Raw genomic sequence first — 21,272 nt, 5'->3', positions numbered from 1 at the left:
TCCCCTGGCCTCTCTGCTGTAGTTAATCCTGTGGGGTACCTCCAGTTGCCTGTTGTGCTCTCTTCTTTAACTTGTAATTGCCTTCTCTTCTAACATTCCTCCTACTTCTCTTACCATTCATTTCTTCTCTCTCTTAGCCTTCTCTTCATCTCTTCATCTTGATCATCATTGTCCTTCTTGTGTTCCTGCTCTCTAGAAATACCCTCTCCCTAGATAATCACTAGATTGTTTATAGATATATATACATACATACATATTATATGTATAGTGTTAACCACCTTTCCCAAAACATGAGATTGTTCAAATCAATAACAAGTTTTCTTTTGCACTTATTGTGGTGATTGTGCTAGGTGGTAGGGATTTAATACTCAAAAGGACATGGACTTGGCCTTCATAGGAATTGTAGTGTAAAGGGAAGACAGACTTCAACAATAATTACAGTAAATTTGGATGAGTAGGGTGATAAAGGAAATACAAAGCATTGCATTATGCTAACAGAGAACTTCAAGAAGTGACCTTTGACCCGAGCCTAAAGGATAAGAAAGGCTTAATACGGTGAAGGGGATAAGGCAGGAGTCAGAGTTAAATGGTGAGGGCCTTGGAAGGTGTGATATGGGGTTTGAACTTTTTTCCTAAAAGTGATGGAGAATCCGGAAAAGATTTTTAGTAGGAAAGTCACATGATCAGAATCGCTTTAAAAAGTGGCTCTGTTAGTCACTTGGAGCCTGGATTGACGTTTAGCAGGACTAGAGGCATAGAGACCAAAGAGGAGACTACTGCAGTGGCCCAGATAAAAGATGATGGTGGTTCCCTGAACTTAGGTGGCAAAAGAGAACTATTATATAGATATACTTAAGGTAGAATCAATGGAATTAATCATGGTTTAGATGGAATGGAAGATGAAGGACCGATAACCTGACCAAAGGAATGAAATTCTAACATGCTACAACATGGATGAATCTTGAAGACATAATGCTAAGTGAAATAAGTCGGACAAATGCTCTATGATTCCACTTACTTGCAATATCTGAGTCAAACTCATAGACACAGAAAGTAGAGTAATTGTTGCCAGGGATTCAGAGGAGGGGGATCTCAGAAGTTATTTAATGTATATGGAGTATCAGTTTGGGAACAGGAAAACATTCTGGAGAGGAATTGTGGTGATGGTGGTACAATATTGGGAATTGCTATAAATCACTGAATATGTCCAAAAATTACACAATTAAATATATCTTTCCTTAAAAAAAAACAAACAAACAGAACAGAACATTTGTGGTGTCTTGGTCAGTAGTTACCCCAAGATTTGTAGTAGCATGATGGTATATCCTTTAAAGTCCAGATAAAAACTGCTTAACATGTTTGAAGTAGAGGGACTTTAATGTAGGGAATCAGTCAATAAGTAATCAAAGAACTGAGAAGCCAAATACAGATTAGCAACAGTAGGAAGCTACTACCATCTCCAAGCTAGAGGGACAAGGCCAGGAGGAAGAGGTAGGAGCTCAGGGGCTCTGGACAGAAGCATAATGGCCCAGCTCGAGATAAAGTTGCTGCTGGTGATGCTACCAGGGAGACATATTCTTTCCCTTCCTTATATCCTCTAGCCTTCTGCCAGTGTTTGCCAGGGCCTATATGGAAACCAACTATATTAGTCAATTTTGGCTATAGTTTATGCTGCAGTACAAAGCAATATTTAAAAATCTCACTTGCTTTCAAGAATGAACATTTATAACTTGAACAGGTTTCATGGTAGTGACATGGGTCTCCCGTGGCTCTGCCCTGTGTATCTTCCCATTTGAGGCTGACGTAGCAGCACTCATTTTGTTCTCATTGCAGAAGGAAGATAGAAATGGCCAAACCACACAGTGGTTCTTAAGCTTTTGCTCAGAAATGGTATATGTCACATCCACACATATTCATTTAGCTAAAGCTAATTGGTCTTGCCTGATGCCAAAGGTCATGGAAATATTTGGCCGACACCCCAAGTTGATAACCACATATAGGAATATATAATCCTCTACAGGAAGAGAAGCTAACAAATGGTAACCATAATACTCTCTCACACAATCTTGCTCATAAATATTCATTTCTTTCCTTTTTGCAGTGCAAATACACTTATTCTCCCTACAGAGAGTGACACCCAAAGTCTCAACCAATCATGACATCAGCACCAAAGTGCTGATAGTTTCTGTGTTAAATCCAGATGTGGCTCCTCTTTGCCCAGAGACTAATACAATTAAAAACATGTCACACCTGATATGAAACAGTTGAACGAGGACAGAATAAATACTGAAATAAATATTTATCAAAAAGAAAGACTGGGAGGCACACAGCCATCACTGGTTCTTAGAATTGCAAAATCCTGCTGGGTGTAGGATACAGGCCCTGATTAAGTTCAGGTTCAGCTCCCTGGGAGTAACCCCCTCTTACCGCTGTTCACAGCTCTTAATGTTACCCTCAGAAAGGACCTTTGTCTCTATTATCTTTTATTGGTCACATCTGGAAAACATATCCTCCTTGGGGGATGAGCAGCTTTCTCAGCTTCCTTTCTGCCCACTGATATTTGGGAGCTCAAAAGTTGCTCTCCAGTAAGTCACAATCTTTTAACCCAAACTGGAACATCTTAGCCGTAAACCTTTCTTTAAAACTTGGATAGTGTTTTACTAATGTGATTCTAGTCAGTTCCACATGCCAATTACCACACCTATCGTTCTTTTCTGGACATGCTTCTTTCTAGGCATAATTGCTAAGCTACCTCGAACTTACCAAGCTACTGTTGGAAAGCCAACCTCTTTATCTATTTCCCCTGAGCCATTTTATCCAACAAAGTCATTACGGGGAGTCAAGGCCGAGTTTTAATTTGAGACTAATGGGCCGTGTTACACAAAGCATTTCTCAATTTCTACGCTTTATTGTTTGGAGATGAGCAACACTTGCCTCCCTCATCCCTGCCAGTCCTGGAACTTGTGGGTTCTCTCTTTTCCTTTTCCTCCCTGCTTGCAAACAGCCAATTCTGTTCTGAGCTCATCTCTTAAAATATCCTGTCAAATGAATCTAAAAGAACAAAGGCACAGTAATCACAACCTGTTTCCCAACCTCTTTACCTAAAATCACAAGCTGTTTGGTACATTACCTGCCGTCCAAGTGATCAAAGGCTACAGTTCCCTGGCTGCTGACTACGAGGCTCCAAAGCCAATGACACTCATTTGAGATGGCATTCTGCTCCTTGCACCAATTACTCTGTTAGCTTTTTGTAGATAATGTTGTGTGAACAGACAGTTCTCCCCACCCCTCACCCCCCAAATCTTACAACATTATTCTTTTCTCAGAGTCCATGTCAGGACTACAGGTTGGCTTTGGCTCTGCTCTGTGTATCTGGTCTCCTGGGCTAACTGAGGGAAAAAAGAAATGGCCTATCTTGGTCTCATGGTAGAGGGAGAAGAGAAATGCCAAGCCATATCGTGGCTCCTAAAGCTTCCGGTCAGAGTTGATACTGACAGCTTCTGTTCATCTTCCATTGGTCAAAGCAAATCAGTAGCCAGGATCAATTTCAAGGCATCCAGGAAGTGCACGCATCTGTGGGGAGGTACTCTAAGGAGATATATATTCCTATTATGGAGGGGGGGAGCAGATTGAGTAATTGGTGATAATAATATAATCTTGTGTTCCTCTAAGGAACCTGATCTAAGCTAACCTCATCTATAGAGGTTAGCTCCCCTCCACCCCCTGCCCCCCTCCCCCCCCACGACACCACAAATAGTGTGGAACAGAGAAAGAGAGTAAAGAATGGAAATGACAGGCAAGACTTATGATAGCAATAGTGTTAGTTGAGAAGGCAACTTGAAGTTATATAAGATAGAGAAAAAAATTGTCCAGGTTTGTCAGTGATAAATAATGGAGAGAATCTTATAGAGATTATGGAAGGGGGAGGGCAGTTCAAGTTGAGATGCCTAATAAGTGGTTAGATATGAGACCTGGAGCTTAGAAAAGAGGGTTGGCTGAAGTTATTGAGGTGGATGAGTGAAGCCATGGGAGAAAATGAGACCACCTAGAAGAAACATACAGAATAATAAAAAAATAAAATAAAATCGAAAGCAGAGGATCTAGAACGAATCCTTGAGGAATCCTAATTTTCTGGGGATGGATGGCAGAAGAGGTGCAGAGTAGACTCTGAGAAGAAATGCCAGAGAGGAAGGAGCATGAGTCCCATAAAACTGGGAAGCATGATGTCTTTTTTTTTTTAGATTTATTTATTTATTTATTTATTTATTTATTTATTTATTTATTTATACAAGCACTGGGTACAGTCAGAAGCACAGGAGGGTGAGAGAATTCACCAGAGTCAGAGAGGAGAGCAGAGCAGGCAGACTGATGAAGTACACTGCTGAGGGGAGCAGCGGGCAGCAGGAGAGGTCTGCGTGCCATGTGGGACCCTCACCTGGTGGCCGGGGATGGAACCAGCGCTGCAGAAGCTGCGGGCAGCTTCGCAACCCAGCACTCAACCGCTGCGCCACCAGGGAGGCCTGGAAGCATGATGTCTTAGGGACTGGGGAAGAGGAGTTTTAAGAAGAGTGTGGACAACCCTCTGTTGTCCACAGCTGTTTTCTGGACTTCTCTGCCTGGCCCATGAGCAACTCATATCCACCCAGTCCAAAAATGAGCTTGCCATTTTCTCTTGAGTCCTGTTACTTAGTTAACAGTGCCTCAACTGTCCTGCCAGCCAACCAGTAAATTTTTCTAGAGTTCTCCTGGTTAACTTCAGCAGCAGCCACTGGTGGTTGCCTGCCCAAGTCCTGTTCACTATTCCTTCCTCCTTCCTTATGGAACTCTGTTGTTGATCAGACACGTGTGTGGGTCTTCAGGAAATGCAGTGCCATTCCAGCTGATGGAAGGGTCTGATTAGTCTAAATTAACCATAGCAGTTCCGTTCCCTTGCAAGTTTTGTCATGGGTACGTGACACAGTTCTGGCCACAGTGATCTAAGGTGCAGTGTGATAGAGACTTCTGGGAAATGATTTCTTGCTTCTATGAGAGATATGCTGGAAGAGGACATCTCTTCCTCCTTTGGACATTGTCACAAATTTTGCCAACCATGGCTGTCTTTCAAGCTGGAGGAAAGGTAGCCTGCAGGTAATATCCTCACACCCACAGTGGAGATGCCAAGTGAAAAACCTTGGGTCTTAATGGTGTCATCAAGCTGCTGATTTAACTAACCCTGGGCTTTCCCTGCCTCAGGTCTTCTTATGATTAAGTATGATAATTAATTAATAATAAATGATATCAGATAATGATTCACTTTGTTATATTTAAAACAGTTTGACTCAGAGGATTCTGTTCCTTTCAGCCTTTTACCACTTTCTGCAGATTAGTTAGATTGAAGATTGACTCTTGTTCCAGGGATGGGCCTTGATTTGTCTAAATCAATTATTGTAATTCCACCCCCTATAACTGTTCCAGAACCCCACCAAAAAAAAAAAAACAACCACAGAATTCAGAACAACACTTTCTCTTAACCAGAGGAATTTGTTCAGGATGGATACTTGGTATAATTTTAGCCAATGAAAATAGCTTGCCTTTTTTTCCCACTTTCCAGGGGAGCTCATGAATGCAGTACACTACTACCAGAAATTTTGCAGCTGAGTTTCCCATATTTGTGGAAATTTCAGGGGTCAGCAAACCCAGAGTACAATGGGGGAGCCTTGCCCTGGGAAAACCATCTTTGTGATCACGGTGTCTCCCCTGCCTCCTCTGAGAAGTTACTTTGTTCTTGTAGGAAAATGTAGCCATAAGAGAAAGTATGTCACTCTGATAGCTGACAGCTGTATCCTGCACCATCAGGGCAGTCGACCTGTGGATGGAGTTCACACTGTAGATGGCAGAGTCAAGGAATGGAGGCAACCTGGGTCCTTGATTATATTATTGAGCTTCTGGGTCAACCATTCCTCTGTACTTACTATTATGTGAACCAATATATCCCTTTAGTTTAAGCTGTTTTGAGTCATATTTCTGTTACTGGCAATCAATAGCATCCCAGATGATGACCCATTCTCCCACTCTTAATGTCCTAAAGTTACCAGATAATGTTGAGTTGAACTCGCAAACATCTCTTCAGCATCTTTTCCATCCCTACCACCTTAGCCAACCCTAGGATTTCTCATCTGGATTCCTACAAATACCTCTTACCTCATTAGTCTCCAGCTCCATCTCCCTCCAAGTCATTCTCTCCTTGCCTCCAGTGTAAGCTTTAACAGATAAGATCTGCATGCTTGAAACCTTTTTCCTTCTCTGGAACTCAGTTTTCAAGACTTATTTCAAGCTGCTGACACCCCTCAGACTGTTCCATTTCTGACTTGGTCACTCATGATATCCATCATAGAAAGTACTATATCGCTTTATGATTTTTCTTTTTTTACTTTTACTCATCAAACTGCGAGGAAGTCCATGTTTCCAGACTCAACAGACATTAAATCTGTTGGGTGTACACATGCCAGAATTAAGTTTTATCTAAACTGTCACACATGGTTACAAGTGGGGAGCCAAGCAAGTAGATAATTTGGTATTGTGTCAAGGAGCCTGGACTGTACCTCACAAAGCCTGAAATTTTGTTTTGATTTCACCATTTCTGAGCTGCAAGGATTTCAAGGAGATGTGTTGGTCTCTACACAACTCAGTTTCCCATCTGTCAAATGGGTATACCACAGTTTGTCAGTGGTAACAGAGCCTACTGTCTACCTTCTCAGGTGAGGAAGTGGGGGTGGTTATTTTGCCTGGAAACTTAATTCTCAATGAAGATGCACAACTACCAATGCAATGTAAAGTAGAAAGTAACACCAAGCACTTTCATAATTAATTTATTTTCTACAATTTAGAGCATAGGTAACAGAATCAATTTCCAAAGATATGGACTAGAGAGGAATGAAGAGAGGGGTTGTGAACAAGAGTGGTGGCTTCAAAGGCCCACCAGATAGCATTATGAACAAACAAAATACACTACCCAAAATGCTCCTCTTCAGGGATGATCAAAACACATAAATGTAGATTTCTGTGTCACAAAAACACCTTGGCTTTGGCTGTTCTAACCTCCCCACAGAGGAAGACAGAGAAGGGTGGGGAGTGATTACTCCTCAAACAGAGAGTGATTTACCACCACCACTGGCTATGTGACAGATAAACTAATTTGCTCAAATCACTAAGCTTGGGTTTTTCCACCCACATTAATTTTGTTGCTTGCACATGACAACAGCCGCATTTGTTGGTGACAGGATTCAAAGACCTGGGCACTGCAGCAAGCGAGAAAACACAAACAACTCAGGATAACACACTGTAGCCAGTTCCGCAGCTCTTGCCCCGTCAATGACCACAAGGCAGAGGCGTCAAAAGGATGATTTCTTTCAGTCCATGGCTGCCTGGCTTGATGTAGTGTTGATTCAAACTGAATTTATACCTTTTACTTAAAATAATTCTTCCTTCTCCATCTTTGGAAGCCATTGAATGTGAAAGAAAAGTGATCTCGTGGCCAAACCAGCAGTCTGGAGCCTGTGACTGGCTGGTTTTTAACTTTAGGATTAAAGGGGACCTCCATCAAGCCTCTTTCTTTTATTCTGAACCTCAGTTTCCCAAATATAGGAAGGAGAATCCACAGTGGCTTGGGGGAATTGCAAAAACCTGGGCTTCCTGGTCAGACGGACCAAGAGTTGAATCTCAGCTTCAGCACCATCTAGTTACTTGACCTTTAGCAAGTTACTTCTTTGCAACTTGGCTTTTCATGTATAATATAGGGAATAATAAAAAAAGTGCCTGCTTTTTTTTTTTTAACTTCATTCATTCAATAGACATGTACTGAATACCACCTGTGTACCAGGCAATGACCTAGATCTGAGTGCACAAAGATGAGTGGAATAGACATAGCTCCTCTCCTCATGGAGCTTATGGTCTGTTGTGAGAAATAAATAACAGACACAAAGCACTTACTACTATTTCTGGCATTTAACGGATACTCCATAAATGTTTAGAGTTGAACAGAAATATAATTGAAATTCAATACCATCTAGATATGCACTCATTCCTTTTCCATTGATTCCTCTCCATGGAGTCTTGGCACATGATCTCTTTATCTAGATTCTTCAGCTTAATCACATGACACCTCTCATTTCCATCAAATCTGTGCTCAGATGTCACTTCCTTAGACCATTTCTAATCACCCATTAAAATAGCCTTCCCTCTTCTATCACATTCTATCCACATATTTTGCTTTAAACCCATTCTTGAAAGGTTTAAAAATTATTAGCAATAAGTTCCTCTAAGATTTAGGGAAAACTTTTGTACCAGTCTCTATAATATAATCATATCTTTAAAAGATAGATTTGAAAATACTGTACAATAAAAGATAGAAGAATGACCAATATGCATATGAAAAGATGCTCGGTATCACCAATTATCAGGGAAATCTTTTAAAGATTGATATTACTAAATGTCAGCAGGAACAGCAGGAACTCTTGTATACTGCTGATGGGAATGCAAAATGGTTCAGCAACTTTAGAAAAAATACTTTGAAGTTTCTCACACAGATAAACTATATTTACCATACAACTTAGTAAAACCACTCATAGGTATTTATTCAAAAATTGAAAGCATATATATACATATATATACACATAAGACATGTATATAATCTTCATAGCATAATTCATAATTCATAAAGATTGGCTACAATCTAAGTGTTTACCAATATTTGAACATCAAATGCACAAATAAAATGTGATCTATCCAACCAGGAAATACTACTCAGCAATAAAAAGGAACAGCTAGTGTCATATGCTACAACACAGGTGAATCTCAAAAACATCACACTAAGTGAAAGAGTCAGACTCAAAAGGCCCACACTGTATGTTTCCATGCATATTATATTCCAAAATTAGACCCATGATTATGTGGGACCAGGAGTAGGGGGAGAGGGTTGACTACAAATTGGCACAAGGGATTTTTTTTTTTTTTTGGATGCTGGAAACTCTTGAGAATGGTGGTGGTTACACAACTATAGATACTAGCTTAAAACCCATCAAAATGTACTCTGACATTGGGTCAGTTTTATTGTATGCAAGTTATGTCTTAATAAAACCATTACAAAAGTTTAAAGCACACTGATGCATACGCATAGAAAATGACTCTGCTTCTCTCTTGTGGCATTTGGATAATTTTAAAATTTTCTTCTCCTTGCTTATCTAAATTTTGTAAAATTTCCACAATGATTATGGAGTGTTGGTGTAGAGAGAGAGAAGCCAACAATAAAATGCCATAAACATAAATAATTGGGTTATTCAACAAGGAATCTATTCTTGATTCAACATTGTTTGCTTGTAATGAAGCCCATTTGAGTCACCTCCTTCTCATCTATCTTTCCTCAGTGGCACTTCTGAGGGGTGAGCTGAGGAAACAGATGCAAAAAGGTACAGAGCTTAATAGCAATGCTTTGTCCATGTAGCTCTTGGTTTGGCTCTCACCTTGATTTTTGGATGAATACACAGAAGGCTAATGATGGGGGGCTCTCATCCTACTTTGCCAACTCCGCCCTCCATTCCAACCCAGATCAACTCGTGCATCCTCCAGGCCCTAAGAGAAAGTCCTCAGTATAGGGCTGGGCAGATTGTGGTTTGTGGGGTCCAGGCCAGGCACCCGCCTCCAGCTCACATTGGTCTGTTGAGTGCTGCATGGTCTTGGTGAAGTCAAGAGGCCATTCATCAGTGAAGACCCATGATTAGAACAACCGAGGGCTCATGCTTCCCATGGCAGGACGGGACACAGAGTCCCTCCAAGAGCCCCTCTGGGGTGGGGGTGTTCAAAGTCAACAGGCCTCTGGCCCTTTTCCCCCATCACACATCCAATTCCTCTTCAAACTTTCCACCTGTGAAAGGGCAGTCACCTCAGGAGACCTGATGGGCTCCATAAGCGAAGGGAGGCTCGTCAGAAGTCTGCATTGTCTACCCTTGGTGTCATGGGGTAGCTGGACAAGGACTCTAACAGGGTCCAGGTGTTGGGACACAGGATTCTGGTGGGAATAATAAATGTATAATTATAAAAATACTTTCATAAAATATCATCCCATGGAAGGAACATACAGTCTTCTAGACACTCTGGCCAAGAAGTAAAGCCCAGCAGAAGCTCAGATAGTTGGGGAAGGCCCTGAGAAACGAGGCAAATCATAGCTTTCTCAAGGCCTTGGATTTGTCACCCATAAATGCTAAATTGAGAGGTATTCTGGGTTCCCAACCTGGGGTCTCTGTTCTCAGAGACACTATTTTCAGGAAATACTTTCAGTATCTTAAAACTCCACATATCATTCACAATTGTCAAAATGAAGATGCAACCAAGAGTCCGTCAACAGTAGAATGGATAAACAAAATGTGGATACAATGAAATATTGCTCAGCCTTAAGGTGGAAGGACATTCTGACGCTTCCTACAACATGGATAAATCTGGAACATTACACTTCATGAAGTATAATATTTGACATTACATGAAGTGAAACAAGTCAGTCATGAAAGGACAAATACTGTATATCTGATTCCATGTGTATGAGGTACCTATGGGCATGAAATCCACTGATGTGAAAGAAGAATGGTGGTTACCAGGGCCTGGCAGGAGTGGGGCATTATTGTTAATGGGTACAAAGTTGCAGCTTGGGATGTTACCAAAAAAATCTGGAAATCAGTAATGGTATTGGTTACACAACAATGTGAATGAACTTAATGCCACTGAACGGTACATTTAAATATTGTTAAAATGGTAAGTTGTATGTTTTTATTTTACCAAATAACAAAAACAAAAATAAGCATCTACATGTACCCATCCACAAGGCCCCTCATGAAAGCATCAAGTCATGCCTGTTAGTATTCAGATCAAATCTCTGGGCAGGCATAACCTTTGATTGATTTTTTAAAAGAAATAAAAATAACAGCAAAATATATGAATTATGACCTAGTGCAGTTTTTTTGGCAGGCCAGTCTTTCAAAGCATGGCATCTTTGGGGGAAAATAAAACAAAGGAGCTTTGGTAGAAAGGTTGGCTTGGGTGAGCACCCTGGTCTCCCCCCTGTAAAGGTTGTGATTTTGTGGTTGGGGAGTCCATGCTAAAGGAGAAACACACCCCAGACGAGAGACCAGACGTGTCTCCAGACAGATCCCACCCAGCCACAGGAGCAAGCATTGGGTTTGAGATGGCCCTTTCTCTGGCCTATTTTTAGAGCTGGAGTCAGAGTTCCTCCAGTAAGCAGCTCAGAACTCTCTGGACTAACACGATGCAGCACCAGAAATGAAGTCCACACATGCTTTAGCCAATGAGGGTCAGGATGACATGTCCCCTGCTGACACCCTTATCCATCACCCCAGACACCTGGACCAGGGTAGGGTCGTAATGCATCCTGGAAGCCTACTCAATACACGGGTTATAGACATTGCACCCAGAATAGCACAGGCTAGATATTACAAGAATGAACACAAAGGACTCATTTCGCTGAGCAAAAGCTTAAGGGTAGGGATTCTGTTTCTGATGGCATTCTGTTTCATTATCAGGCAGAAAATCTTGGTGGGCGCTTCTAGCTCTCCTCCCTGTAATGCCCAATCCACTTGCCTTGAGAAGCAGGGCACAGCTTGGGAAGAAATGGTCAGAAGACAAATTATAATCCAAACCCTCTGTGGCCTGTAACCTTTGCCCCTTTGATTCTCTCTCACTTTGTTTGTGAAATGGCAACAACATCAGCCTCATTAGTATGGATCAAACGAGACAGTGTCTGGGGACATGCTTGGAGAACGCACTGTACAACTGCATAGGAATTTTCTTCTGCTTAGGAATTTCCCTACACCCAGTACTCAGAGTGGAGTAAATAGGGCTAAGTCATTGTGTGTCAACTAAGAAACAATCAGAGGGCAGAGCCACATTCTCTGCTCTGACCCCTGGAAAAGCTGCTCTTTTAGACTAAAATTCTAGCAACACTGTTTTCTGTAGAGATGCTGGGAAATATCCAGTGAACCACAGCTTATTGGGTCCCCGCAAGGATCTCTGAGGCAGTCCCACCTCCGCCATCACCTGTAGAGAAGCTCCATTTCTTCAAGGTGATGCTGGTGCACTGGGTGAGAGATGGAGAAAAGGAGGAAGCTCCTGGTGCCCATTCCTTTTTAGGGTATAGAGTTAGTTATCTGTGCCAGAGAGGATTTAGTGTTTGTCCTCCAGGAGGCCCCAAAAGGTACCCCAGCTGCCACCTCCTCAGCTTGTCCCTGAGGAAGCAGGGAAAAGAGGTCTTGGGGATGGTTTTGTGCTTGCAGCTCCAATGAGCAAATGTGTTTCCAAATGCGGCAAATAACAATAGGTGCTGTGCTTTCTCTGCTTCCTGTCCATGAATAAATAAACAGACGCCCCGGAGTGGTCTTGCAACTGCCTGTTGCATTATAAGTTTTTGCCTGGGCCTGAGTGATGATGCTGGGCATGACAAAGAGAGGTGGAAAGATTAAGTTCCCTCCTCCTGTCTCTGGGCTCAGACCCAGAAAACAAGACCCAGAGAATCTGCAACTGATGCAGGTTCCCAGGAGCTCCTTGAGCAGCTGCTTGGAGGTGACATCCTGTTGTAGTGCTTTGGGGAGAAGAGAATGGCCCTGACCACCTCTTGGAACAAGCAAGACAAACCTACACAGAATTGGCAGGTGGGGCACAGCAAGTTCTCCTAGGAACAGGTCAAGGGCAGTGGCTTCAGTAAACACAGGGACTCCAGGACACACATGTAAAGCATCAAATGGGCAAGTCACCTTTGTGTTTTCTTCCAGGCTGCCTAGTTAGGATTTACACACTTCACCATGCTCCACCTTCTGGACACAGAAGCTGGAGATGGTAAAAACCAGATACAGGCCCTGGAGTCAGGCTCATGGGAAATATCCAGTTAGCCACCTCTCCTCTGCCAGGGCTCAATCAAAAGAGGAAAAGAAAACCTATTCCCAGTGTTGTGAGAATTCAACTGATGTTTGGGGAGCCTGTCACACAGCTTTCTGGAAAAGTTAGCTCTTTTCCCCCTGAGGGGGCAGCCCTGGAGAAGAAATCATTAGCAGCAGTCCACTGTGCTGTGTTTCAGAGGGAGGCCCTCTGGGACCCTCTTCTAACTCTATACTGGGTTACTACATGTCCAGTTTCGCGTGTCCCTCAGACTCAGGGCCTTCCCTTGCTACATCACTCAGATATCCCAGGCTGGTACGGTGAGGGGCAGATGGGAGCACTCACCAGCCTCCTCTGCCAAGCCATGGTGGGCCACCCAGCCATTGCGCAGCGGGAGGCGCCCGGGCCTAGGGCCCCCACTGCTAGCCCCTGACTCGGAGGGCAGGCCTGAATCACTGGGCTGAACCTCCACGAAGACCCGGGAGCGCAGGAGCCCGCTGGGCGGGTTGGAGTAGGTCTCCTTCTGGCTCCCCCACTGCAGTGGGCAGAGCTGCACGCGGAAGGCGGCCTGGAAGCCGCGGCGGAAGTTCTCGTTGAAGTAGCCATAGATGATGGGGTTGGCGCTGCTGTTGAAGAAGGCCAGCCAGTGGGCAAAGGGGAAGGCGTAGACGGTAACCAGGTGCAGCTGTGGCTCGCTGAGCTGCCCGTAGTCGATGAGCAGCAGCAGGGCCCAGAGCGGCAGCCAGGACAGCGTGAAGAACAGCGCCACCATGACCAGCATGTGCACCACCCTGGCCTTGCGCCTGGCCCCCAGCCGGCCCTCCCCGGCCGCCTCCTCGCCGGCCCGGACAGGCCCCGAGGCCTTGAAGAGCTTGCGGGCGATGCGGGCGTACATGACCACGATGAGCATAAGGGGCGCCAGGTAGATGTGTGAGAAGAGCACGGTGGTGTAGACCTTGCGCATGCCCTTCTCGGGCCAGGCCTCCCAGCACGAGTAGAGCGGGTAGGAGCGGTTGCGGGCGTCCACCATGAAGTGGTGCTCCTCGCGCGTGACAGTCAGCGTGACCGCCGAGGGGCACATGATGAGCAGGGCCAGGGCCCAGATGACGGCAATGGTGACCAGCGCCTTGCGCAGGGTCAGCTTCTCACGGAAAGGGTGCACGATGCAGCGGAACCTGCGGCGGGGAAGGAAATTCTGAGAAGCTGGACTCTGGGTGGGTCTGGAGTTGAGAGCTAGCCTTGGTGGAGGGCTGGAGGGGTGTGGGCGCTCTATGACCACTGTACCTGAGTCTGCTTCAAAGAACAGCTAAGACGTTCACTAGGGTAGTTTGCTAACAGATGGCTTTCTCACCTGTGAGGGAGTCAGCTGTTAGGCTTGTTGTTTCAACCTTTGGCCTACTCATTTTATAGAGTCACACACTTAAGAAATGGCTGAGAATAAATAATTTGTAAAGCATATACTACTGACAATAAGTGAAATAAGCAATTACTGGATGAAAGAGAATCCTGGCGCAGACCAGGAAGACTTCCTGTAGGAGGTAGGAATTTGAAAAATATTGCAAACCCCAGTAGAAGAGGTTGCACACTCAGATATCATTAACAATAACAAAATAAAGATCAGGGAAAGAGAAGGACTTGCCTACACTGCAAGGATAGTGAGTGGCCTTGCAGAAACAGGAACCCAGTTCTCTCTCTCCAGCTGCCTATTTCGGTCACAAAAGACTGGGTTTGCTGAGGGCAGAGGTGAAGAGGAGGACCAGGGGTCTAGAATGGGCAGAGCTAAGAAGTATCTGTGTTGGGAAGAAGATAAGGAGGAGAATGTAAGGAAGAAATAAAATAACATTAACAGCTGACATTTAGATTCTGTGTCTGAGAGTATGTATCATCTTTACAAGCAAAAGCTCACTGTAGTGTATTTACCATTTTACAGGTAAGAAAACTGAGACCCATAGTAGATATGTGAATTATCCTAGGTCATATATCTGTGGTACCAAGTAGGCAGTGGTACCAGGTTTGAAGACAGAAGACAATGATTAAAAACCACCTCCAACTTACCTGCTTGCTTCCCATGCCCTAGGGAAAGGCACCCAGGGTGGACCCTTAGTGAAAAGACACACTGAGAGGGAGGCGTGGGTGGAGGAGTACAGAAGAACCTACTGTAGTTTGGTCAGTTTTATTGTTTGCAAAGTCTCCTTGGCCCCAATCCACTCCCAGATCCATGCTTACCAGAGAACCCAGTGGAATCTGAGGCTGACAGATCAGAAGTCACTGGAGATGACGTGGGGATGGAAGCCAACCAAGAAGCTATAGAAGAGCAGGAGAGACCCTTCCTCCCCAGACCTACTGAGGCCAAACCCTCAGGCAGATCCCCTGGCTCAGATCAGGGGTGGCAGGATGTTGGCTGCTCAAGAAACAAGGACTGGCCTCAAACTCCTCAGGTCCCAGGAATCCCTATTAAACCTCCATGAAAGATGCCTCCAGACCTTTCAAAGATCTGGAGGGAATGGTGTCCTCTGCAGGTGCCTCAAGTCTAGAAGAAAGCCAGCCCACAGGTCTTCCCTTTTAGACTTGGGATTCAGTCCCATAAACCACAGACTTCTGGATGGCCCAGCAATGGAGACATCCAGCAGCTCTTTCTAGCATCAGGCCCTTCACGGAAAAACCTATCCAGGAAGGCTCTCACCTTTCCACAGCAATGGCCACCAGTGTGAAAACGGAAGCTGATACAGACATGCCCTGCACCAAGCCGCTCATCTTGCATGTGGCATTGTCAAAAGGCCACCCTGCAATGACATAAGGCACAGAGTCAGAGGTCTCGGGCCATGGAAATCGTCCCTGTCTGTGCATTGGATCTTCCCTTCATGGCCTGCTAGGGGTCATCCCATCTCTACTTACGCAATCCCGGGAATGGACAGCTGACCAGCCCATACCATATGGACAGTCTGATTACTAGAGAGACAGCTTCATATTGACCAATGCTCTCTCTCCATGAACTTTAGATCCATCCTGTCCTGCCTGGCTTTCTGCTCACATAGTCCTGCCCCAGGTTCCAGGCCAATGGTTCTCAACCCTGGCTGCTCACTAGCATCACCTGAGGTCTTTGGAAAGAACCAGTACCCAGGTCCAGGCCAGACCCATCACTGTCAGAACTTCTGGGGCTGGGACCCAGATATCAGTATTCTTCAAATCTACTTGGCATTTGAAGGGCAGCAAAAGTTGAGAAACACTTATACAGATCAATCCTGACTCCCCGATGAAAGGGAGGTATAAACAGCCCCAACCTCTCCTACCTGGTATCCTCACCTTATTCCTGGGGGAGCAGAGATGACAGAAGAATGACACTTCTTGGACCCTATCTTTTTGAACGACTCTGACTCTTAAGAACCATGACAATGTTTTGGGTTTGGTGAGAAACCCAAAGTGGAGTACAGACAGTAACAAAAAAAATAAGTGTATTATAAAGGATAATATGACCAAACTGAAGGGGGAGCGGGGAGCAAGGAACTAACCTCAGCAATGTGGGAAAAACAGCATTTTGATTGTATTCTATATGACTACAGAAACAACCGTATGTTAATACTGTATTGTCATTAAAAATTTGTTTCTCAGAGGGGTGTGGATTAGCAATACTGTACCTTTTATGTATACTAAGATAGAACAAATAAGCATATTGCAGATAAATAGGTTTCTCACTCTCAGAGAAGTTACAAATAAGGAAAAGAACAAAGTTAAAGTGGATCCCATGATATTGGATTGAATCATGGTTTTTAATATTTATACAACTGGGCAAATAAAGAAATCAATAAAGATGTATAAGTAAGTTGGTGTGTGTTAGCACACACATTTCCTAGCTCTGTCCCTTGAGAGGGCCTAGAAGCAATGATACCCCTGTACCAATACTACCCAAATCTTGGTTTCTAAATGCCTTTCTTCAGCAAGTTACCAGGGCTTCTTAGAGACATAGTTGATTGACTACAGGGCTGGAGCAAGGAAATAGAAAATGAGCCTAGAGCATTTTGTGGTGCCAGGGTGTAAAGAAATACTAAAAACAATCCTGGCAGTATGTCAAAAGGACACAGGAGCCAGCCTGAAAGAGCTCCCTGTAGCCAAAACCAGGGGTAATTTAAACATCAGAATTAATAAGCATAGTATTGGATCATAATCCACAAGGTAAAATTTCAATTAATAAATATAGAAGAAATGATGTAAGTAGCAAGTGTGTTACAACAGTAATACTTGTAGGCAGGAACCATCAAATGTATGCCAAAATGGGTGGACAAGGTCATAATGAGAAACAGGACATTTGCATAGAGTCAAAGTTTCTCTCCATGAGAAATTTGTTATTATGAAGGAAAAATGGTAGCTATATAGTGAAAAAACCTAACAGATAACACCTTATCCAAATGATCAAAGTTAATACCACCATTAACACATACAGATATTACGAGCCTTATGAATGTGTATCCCCTAGCATTCTTTGCCAAATAAGCATAGATTTAATCTAACTAAAAGAAAACATCAGGCAAACCAAAGTTGCAGGACATTCTGTAAAATAACTGTCAGGGTCAAAGGTGTCAAACAAGTCAAGTTTATAAAAGTCAAGAAAGACCAAGGAACTGTTACAGGTTGGAAGAAACAGACAATAAAACCATTAAATGCGATACATGGTCCTGGGTTGAACCCTGGATGAGAAGAGGGCATTTGTGGGGAAATTAAATGAATTAAGTTCAAATAAAGTCTGCAGATTAGTTGCTAGCACTGTATCAATGCTAATTTCATGGTTTCAATGATTGTATTATGGTTATCGAGGCTACTACCATTAGGAGAAGGTAAGGAGGCATGTAAAGGGACAGCCTACTACTTTTGTGATTTTTTAGTAAGTGTAAACTATATAGTTCAAAAGAAAATAAATGAAAACAAAGCAAAAATTCCCCAGATTCAAAAGGCAATGGGCTGTATGATTCCATTTATGTGACATTCTTGCAAAGGCAAAACAATATTTTCTGTCCCTCCAAAAAGCAGACTGATGGTGATGGGGTGGAGGAACAATCTGACTGCAAAGGACGAGGGGAAATTATTTTTTTCAGTGATGAAGGTGATCCCCTCCTTGACTGTGGTGGTAGTTATGTCACTGTCTATATTCATTAAAACTTGTGGAACTAGAAAGAGGTGGATTTTTTGGATGTTAAATTATATCTCAATATATTTAAATGTAAAGAATGCATGTATTCCCAATGCACATTTTATAAGAGTGCATACAAATAAGAGGACACACATTACATTTAATAGGATGTTTACCTATGGGCTGGGAAAGGAATTTAGAGTGGAGTACAGAAGGGAATGAATAAATAAGAAATACATGAGGGGCTTCACAACAGGATGAAGCCACATCGTGCTTGGGATACTAAAGCCCTGTGTACCTGCATTCTGAGGAGAAGGAGAGGAGGAAGGGAAGGGAGAAAGGAAAGAAAAGTTGTATGAAATTTTGTTTTGTTGCAGAAATTTCTATTAGAAATGACCTAAATCCCCATCAATAGGAGACTGTTTAAATAAAGTTGTGGTACATTCATACAATGGAATTCTGAGCAAGTATAAGGAGAATGAAAAACATTTTCTTATTAATATAGTATAACTCCATGTGAATTGATTTTAATAAGTCAATAATTGATTAATAATTGATTTTATTGCAACATACATGGTCTATTTTTAAGCAGGGGGGCAAGTAAAGGTGCAGAACTATTTGAAAATTTAGCCTTGCCTTCATTTGCTTGTACTTGCATCAAATATATTTGGAAAGAGACACAGGAAATTGGCAACATTTTGTCTCCTGGAGAGGAGCTAGAATGCCAGAGGAGAGGGGTGGACAGCAGATTTTTCACTGGGTAACTTTTGATATCAAATTGTTGAAATTTAGGAATATAAAAAGGACTGACAGACACCACCTCAACCAACATATCATTGTTAACTGGTGCATGTGTTTGCACACGTGTGTCTGTGTTTGAGCAGGATAAGCAGACGCCCTGGAAGAACCAGGAACTGGGCAGTGAGTAAAGGTCCTGCCAGGCAGAACCAGTTCAGCTAGGGAAGCTAACTGTCCTGGCTCCACTTCCTGGATCCTGGAACGTACAAAACATGGACTGCACCTCCCCCCTTCCCCAGTCAGGTGAAGGCTCCAAAGAGGCTGTCATGAGCTCTGGATCCCGGCTGCAGGGAGCTCCCAGCTCAGAGTCTGCAGGCTCCGACCTCTAGGGGTCTCCACAGCTCTGGAAACCAGGCCTTCCCACCCAGAGTCTCATGGTGGGTGGAACCTGATTCTGAAACAAGAAAGAGAAATCGCATGGGAGAGAGGAGGTGATGGTGGGATCCTTCTGAGTACAGCATGGTGAATAGGCAGGAATTTAGAGGTCAGGTAGTCTACTTCCACTTGAATCCTTTTTAGCAAAACCTTGCTGTGTCGCCAGACCCGATTTAGACACTCCCAGCGACAGGGAGCTTTCTTTTGAGGACCTCTCTCTTGCTTGAGGACAACTTAAATAAATGGGCTTTTAGTTCCTTATTCAGAGGAAACCATTTTTTCTACCACATCTCACTGGTTTTAGTTCTGTCCATGGGCACTTCCTGGGAGAGTAAGACCGATTGATATAGTAGTTAGACCTATGGCTATGAGAATGTGGGGCTTAACACTTAGCTGTGTAACTACGGACCAGTCCCTGATCACTCTGAGCATCAACTTCCTCATCATTAAAATGGGATAATGATGTCTAATCCATGGATTGTCGTGAGGATAATTAAGAAAATGCCGTAAGACTACATCACAAATGTCTGACACAAAGAAAATGACTAATTTGTTGCACCTGTTCCTTCTAGCCTAATCCCTGGAAAGGCTGGCTTGAGAGTTTGTGACAAAAGTGTCTTGGCTAGGAGAGCGGGCTAGGTATGATTTCAGGGGTGAGGGGAGCTCCCATCCCCTTTGGCTGCACTCACCAGTGATGAGGTTGTCCACAAGGGTAGTGGGCATGCAGAAGATGCCCACCAGGAGGTCGCTGACTGCCAGGTTGAGGATAAACATGTTGGTGACTGTGCGCATGTGCCGGTTCTTGAGCACAATGAAACAGACCAGGGCATTTCCCACCATGCAGAGGAGGAAGATGAGCACGTAGGCCACAATGAACATAGCCGCCACTGGTGAGGAGTGCTGATAGTAGGAGGAGAAGGTGAGGTTTGCAGCTGGGGTGGCCGTGGCATTGCTCCCATTCTGGCTTGACAGCCAGCTGCTGTTGGGAGGCTGGGAGGGCTCCCCTAGGGGCAAAGAAGCATATAGGTCAGGGTCCTAGGCAGAGAAGAGAGACTGATTTCTCTTTACTGAAGAGACCCTTCTGTGTGCTCCAAATCCTGACCATTCCCTATAGCCTCAGTCATGTGCTCAACTCCAATTGCACCTGGATGCCCTGATCCAAGACAGTCGGCCCACAACCACTCAAACCTGACCTCATACCTCCCACTCCATCTTGTCTAGGACACATGTCCCGTTGCCAGCTGCTCTCCTGTTGTACACAAAGCCCTCTCTATCCCACCTAGTTTCTATCCTTCTCAGCCCTGTGCTCTGCCTCAGAGGCTGCCCTCTAAGGATTCTATCACCCAGGTTCCCATGCACTCTGGATTTTGACCAGGTTCAGCCAGTGGGAGGCATGGAAGGAGATTGGGGTACTGGAGAAGAGAGAGGTCAGGGAGATTCATCCCCTGCCTCCCCTCCTGCCTGGTTCACTTCTGCCCACGGGGCTGACCTTATGGACACAGGTGAGTTAGGTGAGTCCTCGTCCACGAGTCTAGCACTTATTGGGCCACAGTCACACCATCCTTACTCCAACAGGTCCCGGTGATTCCAGCCCCCCGGGCACCTCACCATCCACTGTGAGTTCTCATAATCTCCCCTCCCTGCATAAAGCCCCTATTAAACTTTCTACTATTAAATTCTCTTCAGTTAAACCCCTTCTGTGTGCCTGTTTTTTTCTGGGGTCATGACTATTACGCCCTCAAAGTCTTCAATGTCCTTCATCATCATCTCCATGGACTGTGGCTGGCAAAGGCAAAAAGGCATTAGCAAGGGAAAATAAAAGGGGGATCTGAACCAGGGTTAAGGAGCAAAAGGCACCATTTAATTCGCCAGAAGGCCACCCAAAGCCAAGTCTACCACCCACCCTTTGCCTCCTCCCACTACAGTATCAGCCTTTTCATTTGCATAGTATTTAACACAGCATGTCCATATCTATTATTTAACCTTCTCAGCTACACCCAGGTAAACAGATTAGGTTTTAACCCATTTGAAATGGGAGAACTGGGATTAGAGGGGTTCTGTGATT

At 44.0% G+C, this 21,272-nt stretch overlaps 1 protein-coding gene and 1 non-coding gene across 2 annotated transcripts; both read right to left on the bottom strand.

Annotated features, from left to right (window-relative positions):
• Positions 1–5,587: 5,587 nt before the first annotated feature.
• Positions 5,588–5,751, bottom strand: LOC119234976 (U1 spliceosomal RNA). The gene has a single exon (XR_008550134.1). It is a non-coding gene; the product is annotated as a U1 spliceosomal RNA (small nuclear RNA).
• Positions 5,752–13,210: 7,459 nt separating this feature from the next.
• On the bottom strand, positions 13,211–20,435 carry NPFFR1 (neuropeptide FF receptor 1). Its single transcript, XM_054690677.1, has 4 exons — positions 20,408–20,435; positions 19,897–20,211; positions 15,596–15,695; positions 13,211–14,087 (listed from the first exon to the last, which is right to left on the bottom strand). Exons 1-4 carry the CDS (start codon positions 20,433–20,435, stop codon positions 13,211–13,213), a joined length of 1,320 nt encoding a protein of 439 aa, XP_054546652.1.
• Positions 20,436–21,272: the final 837 nt, after the last annotated feature.

Source organism: Talpa occidentalis, unplaced genomic scaffold (assembly GCF_014898055.3).
Source record: "Talpa occidentalis isolate TD23 unplaced genomic scaffold, MPIMG_talOcc4v2.1 talOcc4.8, whole genome shotgun sequence".
NCBI lineage: Eukaryota > Metazoa > Chordata > Mammalia > Eulipotyphla > Talpidae > Talpa > Talpa occidentalis.
This window is presented reverse-complemented; position numbering and strand designations above follow the sequence as displayed.